This window comes from Rhea americana, unplaced genomic scaffold (assembly GCF_003343005.1).
Source record: "Rhea americana isolate MKP2758 unplaced genomic scaffold, rheAme1 scaffold_54, whole genome shotgun sequence".
Classification (NCBI taxonomy): Eukaryota; Metazoa; Chordata; class Aves; order Rheiformes; family Rheidae; genus Rhea; species Rhea americana.
This window is the reverse complement of record NW_028186690.1, coordinates 3,881,822-3,892,006: the sequence shown is the minus strand read 5'-3', so window position 1 is coordinate 3,892,006 and position 10,185 is coordinate 3,881,822. Positions and strand designations below refer to the sequence as shown.

Here is a 10,185-nt window from a genome sequence, read left to right as displayed (position 1 = left end):
TTTTTTAAAGCAAGATGAGAAACATGAAAATTAACCAGTCCCTGGAGATCTGCAAGACCTTTCAATCTTTCGTTTCTAAAATGTTTGTTCTGTTTAATGCTCATGCATTAAGCAGAAACCTGAAAGGAAAAGATCTCGATAATTTTAACTTCATAGAACCGGTGAACAAAACCAGTATGATGGGAATATTACTAACTCCCCACATACCCAAGAGTCCCTTTCTCCAAAACCCAGAATTTCCTTTGACTAGAGAAAGGAAACCTTGTTTTGTTTTGTTACATGTAGGTAAAGGATTACTGCATTATGAAACTTCTTTTAATTAAAAGATGACGATTTTGCCATAGAGATAATTAGAGACTTTGTACTTACTGTGAATTTTTTTTGTTATTGTTTTGTTTAGTGGGAGACTTTGATAAGATCTGGCGTGAGCACTGCGAGGATGAAGAAACTCTGTGTGAATATGCTGTGGCAATGAAAAACCTTGCAGATAATCACTGGGCAAAAACTTGTGAAGGGGAAGGCCGAATTGAATGGTGCTGCAGGTAATTCTTGATGTATTTGAAAGATGCAATTACATATTTTTACTAGCAGTCATTTATAATACAAGGCTTAAGTGTTTTCCTGCCTTTTTGGCCATTTTAAAAAATCTGTTATATAAAATGTCAATGTCTTTCTGCTTCCTAAAACATGGCACTTCCTAAAACAAAAGCCTTCCTACTGTTCCAACTGAAAAAGGAAATACAGCATATATATATTATATATATATATATATATATATAAAATGTTTGCTTATAGACTGAGACTTTTTAAAAGTATTTTCAACAAATGTCATTTTTTTCCTCAAGTACTGAGACTGTTTGCAAGTAAAATTATGAAGTAATTTTGTCTATTCTTGCCTGAATCTAAACTGAACAAATACAGTGAATGTACCTCAAGTTTAATTTATGGGGTTCTGATTTGGTTTGTGTATATAAATATAATAATGATTGATCTCTAAATACAAATCCCTGTGATTCAATTTTCAAGGCCTAATCACCTGCAATGGACTTTAAACACTGTGAAATTTGTTTAAAATGGAAATTTTTGCATGTCATTATCACTAGGAAAACCCAGTAAAAATTAGATGTTTAAGTCATGAGTTGGGTTCAGTTAAACTATTTTAATCCCTGAGGGGATTAATCTCTAAAACAAGAGAGATGYTGGTCACTCAGAATTCCTACATAGAAGTGGCATCTAAGGCATACCATGGAATCTGTGCAGCAGAATAAAACAAAAGATTGTTAAAATCTAATCCGGAAGAGAACTTATCCCTGAACTGAGCTTTTGAAGTGGCTTTAGACCTATGAAGAAGATACTGTAGCCAAGAGTCTGAGAGAAGTAAGAACTTGACAGGTGTAGATGTTTGAAAACTGTTCCATTTTTCCATCATGATCTTATATTCTCAAATAGATTAGATGTTAAGAAAGTAATGTTCTCTTCAAGCCTGTTGATCCCTGCAGGTGTCTATAGCAAAATAATGAGCAATGAGGCACTAAGAAAACCAGGCATCTGATCACAAAATTTAAATTCGTTACATTGTGCTAGTGGGCATTATTTCAGTGGCTACTCGAGCTGTTCTGTCCTCCTAGGATTGGAGCAGGTAATAACAAGCTTATTTCCTTTCTCTCTATGATAGAGACTTAAATATTTGAAAACCATTCCCTTTCATATTTTTTTTTTCTTAGCTTAAATATAATTATTTCAGTGTTTCCTTTCTAGACCTTATTTTCCTGGTTACAGTTTGTGTATCCCTGTCCCAGATGCAAGAGCGGTGAATCAGTTGAAAAGAAATGCAGCCAAAATTGAACACAGTTCCACTGGCCTTGTCAGGGGTATGTGAAATGGAGAAATACTACTGAGGTTGCAGTAAACTTGTGTTTGTGTAGATTTATGCTCACTTGTGATCCACAAGTGCTAATTTCTTTTTTTACAGGCTCCCTCAGTTGCAAGTTGTTTTCTTGCATTTGTGCCATTCGTTACTTCCACTGAAGTCTTGATTTTTGCACTCTTTACTTAATTATATTCTCTTGAATCATTTTGAATTCTAATACAGTAATTTCTTGTAGCATCATTCTCTTCTCTCTGGCTTGGCATCATTCAGAGATCAATTAAGAGGAGACAGTGTTCCCAACATTCAAGTTATCTGTGAAAATACTCGTTGTACTAGACCCAGGAACAGATTCCCATGGCACATTGCTTGATATTTTCTTAAAATTTGACTATCAACTAATATGTGTAACTTCTTCAATAGAGTTGTGTGAACTTACTTTAAAGTAATTTCAGCTAACTAGTATTCCTTTATTTTCTACAGAGACTTGTGTCCTGCTAGGACAGGATAAATGTTCCTTCTGTACAGGGGAATAACTGCTGATGATCAGTATCTTGAAGATTTTTGGCTCTGTGCATCATTTGCTTGTAGTTTGTAGTTTCTACAAGATTTACAAAGTAAATGATTAAATAAGTGTCCAATTTGAACCTTGCAGCATGAACTCATATTAAAAAAAATCTACATGATGAAAGACATTAAAACGCCCTATTTTAGCAGAAAGTTTCAGTCAAGGCATGTACCTTTTTAGTTAGCAAAGTCATGGRATCTAAATGGGTCAAAAGAGGCTACTTTTCACTTGTGTGTTTTTTGGATTAAACTGAGGCCTGGATAGTTAGATACCAGGATGCTGTGGATTCATGTTCTGCAATTTTTTGTTCCTCCTCAGAGGATCAGGAGGTGTGCCAGAGGCATGCCAGGTCCCACTGTCATTACTCCTCCTTGTGTCTGGTTGCTTAGTTGCATGTAAGAGAACTTGCATGAGTCTTCACTGAGAGCTTTTGCCCAATGCCTCAGCCTTGCATCACCATGAAGGCAGGAACGTAGCTGATGTATTAAAGTTTGGTTGGAAACTGAAAATACTAGAAAACCACTGGTGTAACCCTGCTGAAGTAAGGATAATTAGTTTGTTTTCCTTCTAAGGAAGATCTTGGACATCCAAAACAGAGAAATGCTTCTTCTAGTAGCTAAAAAAAGTATGTGTTTGTCATTCTTTCCTTTGTTTTTCTTGTATTTCCAGGCATTCTTATAACCAGGCACCCGATCAAGTAAATCAGGTACACCTAGAGAATGCAACGTAACAATTAGAGAAGACATGCGTACATGTTTTTAGCATCGAGAATGACAGTTTTCCTGCAGAGTCCTTCTTTTTAAAATCTTTCTAGCTATGTAGTTAATGAATCTGGAAAAATCCATACTCTGAAGTTAATTATATGTCATCTGGTTTAAAAATTATCTTTTTACTTTATTAATTACTGATTTTAGAATAGCAAATATCCAGCTTTTAGAAACTGTAAAAGGCAGAAAGCAGTGCATGAGAGACTCTGCTGAAGACCATATACTGCTTTGTGTAGGGCCATTTTGCTTTTATCTATCGCTTCAGGACACCTCATTTAATCTTCAGCTGGTGGGGAGGAGTGCTTTAAGCTTTGTCCCATTCCAGATGCAGGTTAGTGATCCCTTGGGTGATGGTGTAAAAAGCTTGAACAACATTCAGCAGTCTTTTGCTTGCTTTCTTTTCTTATCTTTAGAAAATTTAGTACTGAGTAGCAAACTATATATGGAAATTAACACTTCTGTTGCTGTTTCATTTGTTTTATATATTACAGTGCAAAATTTAAACCAATATGGGATAAGATGATGTGTAGCCTGAATAATTACTCTAACTCTTAATTTTTGCTGGCATAGGTAGGCTAGTGAACCTTTGTTTGGACAATGAAAGATGCCCTATTCTGGTTCTAGTTAGAACAAAATAAGCTAGACCAGCAGGTTTGCTTCTTCCTGTTGCTTTTGTGTAAGCGTTAAGACTTCTTGTGACTTAGCTGTTTTTTAAATAACAAAAAACAATCCTGCACTTCTAACTAAAAATAGCTATCATGATAGACAAAATGTTCTCTAGATCTGCAGGCTTTAAAAAGTCCTTTGACAGTTCCATGAATGAACTGAAGAAACAAAGTCTTGATGAAGTTCCTGTAGAGTGAGTACAGAATTGCATCGAAAAATATACAGAAAACATGTCAAAAGCTTATCTTAAACGTGATATACTGAGTAGGATTATATAAGTATTTGTCTGCATCTATTACGAATCAATATTTTTCATTAGCAATCTGCTAAAATACAGTCTGTTTATTAAATTTGCAAATGAGACAAAACAGCGAAGAACTGTCACTATGCCTGAGAACAGGATTAGAATTAAGAATGATGTTATGAACTATAACATCAACTAGTCTAATACAAGGCAGGGAATAAATTGGTTATGTGTCAGTGCCTGTAGAAAAGTGTTCGGATTTTATAGCATACCGCAAGCTCAATATGAAACAGTCATGGGATACTTTTGCAATAAAGTCAGACACCATACTGGAGTATACAAATATGAAAATGGTCTGCAAGATATATAAAGTATTCCTTTGACTTTATTTCACATTGGTAAGCTCTTAGCCTTCTCTTTTTTTTTAAATGATGCTGTTTGCCTAACAATCTACTTTCTCTTGGGTAAAGAGGAAGAGAGAAATTATTTAAGTTGGAAGTGGACTTAACGCTCATTGTTCATTTTTGTGTAAGTCTTCATTTTTTTCTTTAAATTGGCATAACTGTAAACTGCTGAATGCTAGATTAGAATTAGAATAATGATCATATAACTGCTGGCTGTTTCCAAGTTCTTGGAATCTTCCATCGGTGAAGGATACTTTATCCAGAGCTGGTCTGGGGGTGGAAACAACATCAGAAGAGCATCTGACAGACTTAGTTATGCTTCTTAAAAAGAAAATATTAAATATATAATTTTTCCCCATTTTATTTTTTATATATGATACATAGATTTCTAAGTTGAAATTTAACAAAATATAATTAAGATGGTAAACAATTACAGTACTTCAGACTGAGAAACCTGGTACTGTCACATATTGTGAATACAGAATTTCCTCAACCTAAAGCTGCATGTTCATGAGAATAACAAAATGATTTCTGATGCAGGCATGAACTTTTCTGCTCTCCTAGGTATGGTAAATATATACAAGGAAAGTTAAGAATTATATCTACCTTGATATTTATTTTCCTTTAAGGGTAGAAGGGTGAGATGATGGCATCTTTAAGGTTTTGTCACTTAAAACCCTTAAGGTAAACCTATTTTGGGAAAATCAAATTTATGGTGGATTTTACCTATAAAGAAGTTAACTAGACTAGTGTTAATTTGGTTTTTATTACTTTGTCAAAAAGAACTACCTACTAATTCTTTTTCAGCTTTCAACTTTTTGGATTAACTAGTTGTTACGATGTTACTTTCTCAGTCAAGGATTTGAAACATCAAAAAAAAAAGTTTTTAATAATATATAATCTACAGAAACCCAGGGTTTGGAATTCAATAATAGCTCAGGAGTTTTAAAAAATGATTTCTCTAATGAATATGTATTCATATCAACTCTTACTGAAACTTTTTAGGAGTATGCAGCCCAGTATCGGGCAGAAATTGAACCACAGGAAGTTCCTCCTGAACGTGAGGGGGAATTTCTTCATTGTGAGAGTGACAGAGCACTGGAACAGGTTTCTCCGCGAGGTTGTGAAGTCTCCTTCTCTGGAGATCTTCAAGGCCCGYCTGGATGCAACCCTGTCTGACATGCTCTAGGTGACCCTGCTGAGCAAGGAGGTTGGACTAGATGATCTCCAGAGGTCCCTTCCAACCTCAACCGTTCTATGATTCTGTGATTCTTTTCAACTTGAAGTTGTTTACCATTTGGGATTTTAGGTATGGAAAATAAGTTTCACTGTACAAATGACAAGAAAAAAGAAAGATATATCTCTGCTTAAAGGAAAAAAGGACATGATTTGGGCAGTTCACCTGCCTTTCTGCCAACAGGCTTAAGTAATTTAGAACTGAAAGGTTTATTTGCCAGGTCATTTAAACAGCAGTAAGTTTTAGCTCAGGTAGCATTTAAATTGTACAACTCTTCAAAAACAAGTATGTTAATTGTAAAACTACTGTTGCATCATCAAAGACTGAAAGCTTAACTGTTTAGTTAAAATATATTCATGTCAGTTCCCAGAATTATAAAATAGATTCCTTAATTTTGTTTCTCTTTGTAAATAATTAAGGGATGTTCTGCTCATTACTTGAGACAGCTGTTAAATGTAGAATCTCATAAAACTGCATACTCCAAACCATGTGTGATAAATGACAAGTTTTAGTAGCTGAAAAGCTAAACTTGTTGGCTACATCAACAAGTTAGCCTGAGGTAAGGTACTGGGTGGGTTAAGTTTGATTAGCTTCTGTGCAGTAGCTGTCAATGTGCTCACTCTTACCCTGTGGTAAATGCAGAGTAACTTCCACGTGGTGAGTACACAGACATCTCCTGTGAGGCCACAGGAGCCACCAGGGCAACAAACAGTAAATCTGTCACTGTGACTTCAGGAAGACCTACAACAGAGGGAATGCTCAGTGGCTGTGACGTGCCATGTTGCCAGACTGTCGGGGGTTGAGGGGTGGTTTATTGGGACTAGGGGGATGAGTTTGGGTGTGGGGATTTGGTAATTTTGGCTTTCTTGTGATAATACTTTGAAATAGAGTGGGGTCTGAACATGAATTTTGCCCAGTCTTGAGCATTCTTGTAACTTTGAAGGCTCAGTGTCTTCCAGTGAAAACTCAGGAGTTAGATGTCTGTCTTCATAGTTGCCTTTGGTAGTATTTTATGTGCAGAGAAGTAGGGTTCTGATTAGGTTAGTTAAGAAGAATACAGAATTATGAGAACTCAGTTGGCAAGACAGGGAATGAGGACAGAGAAACTACAGATTTGTTGTAGTAACAACAGACAAGGAAGAAATGGTTTCTTCACAGTGGCAGGAGAGCAGATGCCATGTTTCAAAAGTACGTGGTTCTCCTCCTATACAGCAGCATGTTTGGAGTTAAGCTGGACAACATACCAGCTTCTAGTGAGTTAACATCAGTAGTTGAGAAGAGAAAACAATGCATTTCCCCAAGGCTGTGAACTTTTTGGTATGTTCTGACCTGTATGTCAGTATTGATGGCTGTGTGACGTTATTTAAACTGCCACTGATTCAAAATGCTTTACAAGATATAATGAGAGAAAAGACTTTTAGAATAAAAATTGAGATATTGTAAGATGCTAAAGAGGTAATAAGGTGCTGATACACAGTGAGGAAAAGGATTTTTCTTCGATTGTTTGTTTTCTTTCAGACTAAATGGCACAGAACTAAATAGCTGTGAAAGACATAATCCCTAAATTGATTATATGTTCATGAACAAATAAATACCRTATAGTATAAAATACACCTACTATACCAGCAATAATTCAGATACTGTTCTGGGATTGAGTTTTGTTTTCTTCTGTTTTTTTCTCCTTCTACTGAGCTAAATGTTAGACTCCTTCTACTTCAACTGTTTGTTAAATTGTTGTCTTTCACAGACTCTCAGAATGATTGAGATTGGAAGGGACCTCTAGAGATCATCTAGTCCAATCCTCTGCTCAAGCACCTAGAGCACATTGCCCAGGACCATGTCCAGACATCCTTTGAATGTCTCCAGGGATGGAGACTCCACAGTCTCAGGACAGCCTGTTCCAGTGCTCAATCACCCTCATGGTAAATAAGTTTTTCCATATGTTCACATGGACCTTCCTGTGTTTTCGTTTGTGCCTGTTGCCTCCTGCCCTATCACTAGGCAACACTGAAAAGAATCTGGCCCCATCCTCTTGACACCCTTCCTTCAGATATTTATACACATTGGTAAGATCTCCCCTAAGTCTTCTCTTCCCAGACTGAACAGTCTCAGCTCTTCCAGCCTTTCCTCATATGAGAGATGCTCCAGTCCCTTAATCCAGCCCATTAGCCAAGTAGCTCCATGTCTCCCTTACCCCGAAAAGACCAGAAGTGGACATAGTACTCCAGATGTGGCGTAACTAGGGCTGAGTAATTGTGCTGCCATTCAGAGGGACCTGGACAGGCTGAAGAGCTGGGCGGAGAGGAACCTCCTGAGGTTCAACAAGGGCAAGTGCAGGGTYCTGCACCTAGGGAAAAATGACCCTAGGCACCAGTACAAGCTGGGGGCTGACCTGCTGGAGAGCAGCTCTGCAGAGAAGGACCTGGGAGTGCTGGTGGATGACAAGTTGACCATGAGCCAGCAATGTGCCCTTGTGGCCAGGAAGGCCAATGGTCTCCTGGGGTGCATTAGGARGAGTGTTGCCATCAGGTCGAGGGAGGTGATCCTGCCCCCTCTACTCAGCCCTGGTGAAGCCTCATCTCGAGTCCTGTGTCCAGTTCTGGGCTCCCCAGTACAAGGGAGACATGGATCTACTGGAGAGAGTCCAGCACAGGGCTACRAGGATGATCCGAGGGCTGGAGCACCTGCCCTGTGAGGAACTGCTGTGAGAGCTGGGCCTGTTTAGCCTGGGGAAGAGATGACTGAGGGGGGATCTTMTCAATGTGTRYAAGTACCTGAAGGGAGGGTGTCAAGGGAATGGGGCCAAACTGTTTTCGGTTGTCCCGTGTGACAGAACAAGAGGCAATGGGCAGAAATCGAAGCACAGGAAGTTCCGCCCGACCGTGAGGGGGAATTTCTTCCCTGTGAGAGTGACGGAGCACTGGGGCAGGTTGCCCCGAGAGGTGGTGGAGTCTCCTTCTCTGCGGATCTTCAAGGCCTGCCTGGTGCAACCCTGTGTACCATGCTCTAGGTGACCCTACTTGAGCAGGGAGGTTGGACTAGATGATCTCCAGGGGTCCCTTCCAACCTTACTCATTCTGTGAGTAGAAGGGGAGGATCACTTCCCTCAATGTGCTGGCAATACTCTTCCTAATGCAGCCCAGGATACCACTGGCCTTCTTGGCCACAGGGGTACATGGCTGGCTCATTGTCAACTAGTCCACCAGGACTCCCAGATCCTTCTCTGCAGAGCTACTCTTCCCATATGAGTAATCTCTAGTGGAGTTAGTGTAGTTTCCCAGTGTATACATTTTGGGGTGTTGTAGCCTGGGCTAGTATTCAGGCCTCTATATGTGATCTTACTCCACACTTCAGATGCAGATTTCATATTTTCTCCATTTCGCCTAACTTTTCTTTGATCTGAAAATAGCTTTGGTCACTGTAGAATTGTAATATAAAGTTTGTTGATTATGAATATAATCTTGACTGAGTTTTTCTCATATGGCTGTSTCTTCTACTCTAAGGTTACTATCTGCATTTAAACTTTTATATTAAGTGTGAGGATGCCTAGGGCCTGCTCAAACGAGTAAAACTTGTTCATGCTTTGAGATTGTTAGACACAGGTCAAATTTTATCTTGAGGCCATATAACTATGTTGGCACAGAAATGTGTCCAAGGTAATTTATTTTTTTTTCCCTCACAGCAAGACTTAATAACCTGAACATAATGTGCTACTGTAGTTATGTTTAATGGTTGAAAGGTGGTCATTTCCTGCCAGCTTGGAATAAAACTGTCTCTATTTGTACCTGTTTGGTTGTATGCTTCTCCATAAGAAGCTTAACTCTGACTCTTTCTTCTCCCCGCCCCCCCTTCCATCTTATATGGAGGAGAAATTGGATATATTTGGTGCCTAGAATATCACCATCCTTTAGATAAGGCTTATATATTTCAAGTTGTCGTTTCCATTGGTGATTTAAATGCAGTGTTATACCAATATGCTTTTTTTGAATTTAAGTGATGTGAAATACTATTATCTTGATCCTGTTTCATATAAGCCCTTATTGAATTAAACTTAAATTCATGTTTTCTGGAACGTAACCTTCAAACCTCTGCAACTTTGTTAGAGGAAAATTGAATGAGTTTTCAAGATGGTATCATAAAATTTGCTGTTATGAAAACAGCATTCAAACAAGTACTATTTTTGTCAAACTTTTCAGGTAAATACTTGCCTGGCACGTCTGATTTAAATGCTGCTCTATACAAGGCTTTTTAATTCCACAGCAACAAATTATTTCCAGTTCTAGATGTATTTTGTGAACACAATAATTCAGTTATTCTCTGGAACGTAATGATTGGTTCTCATACACTAGTACTGACTGCTGGTTAAAGTATGCATATGCAATTTAACTTTTTTTGATAACATTTGTTCTTTTAAACTGGTTAACCTTTCTGT

At 38.0% G+C, this 10,185-nt stretch overlaps 1 protein-coding gene across 1 annotated transcript in view; it reads left to right on the top strand.

The window, feature by feature from the left end:
- Positions 1 to 10,185, top strand: part of SAMTOR (S-adenosylmethionine sensor upstream of mTORC1) — a 28,667-nt gene that overhangs the window by 4,324 nt on the left and 14,158 nt on the right. Inside the window, exon 2 of the mRNA XM_085318546.1 lies at positions 401 to 542. Coding sequence (XP_085174672.1) covers positions 401 to 542 — 142 coding nt within the window. The remainder of the gene's footprint in view (positions 1 to 400; positions 543 to 10,185) is intronic.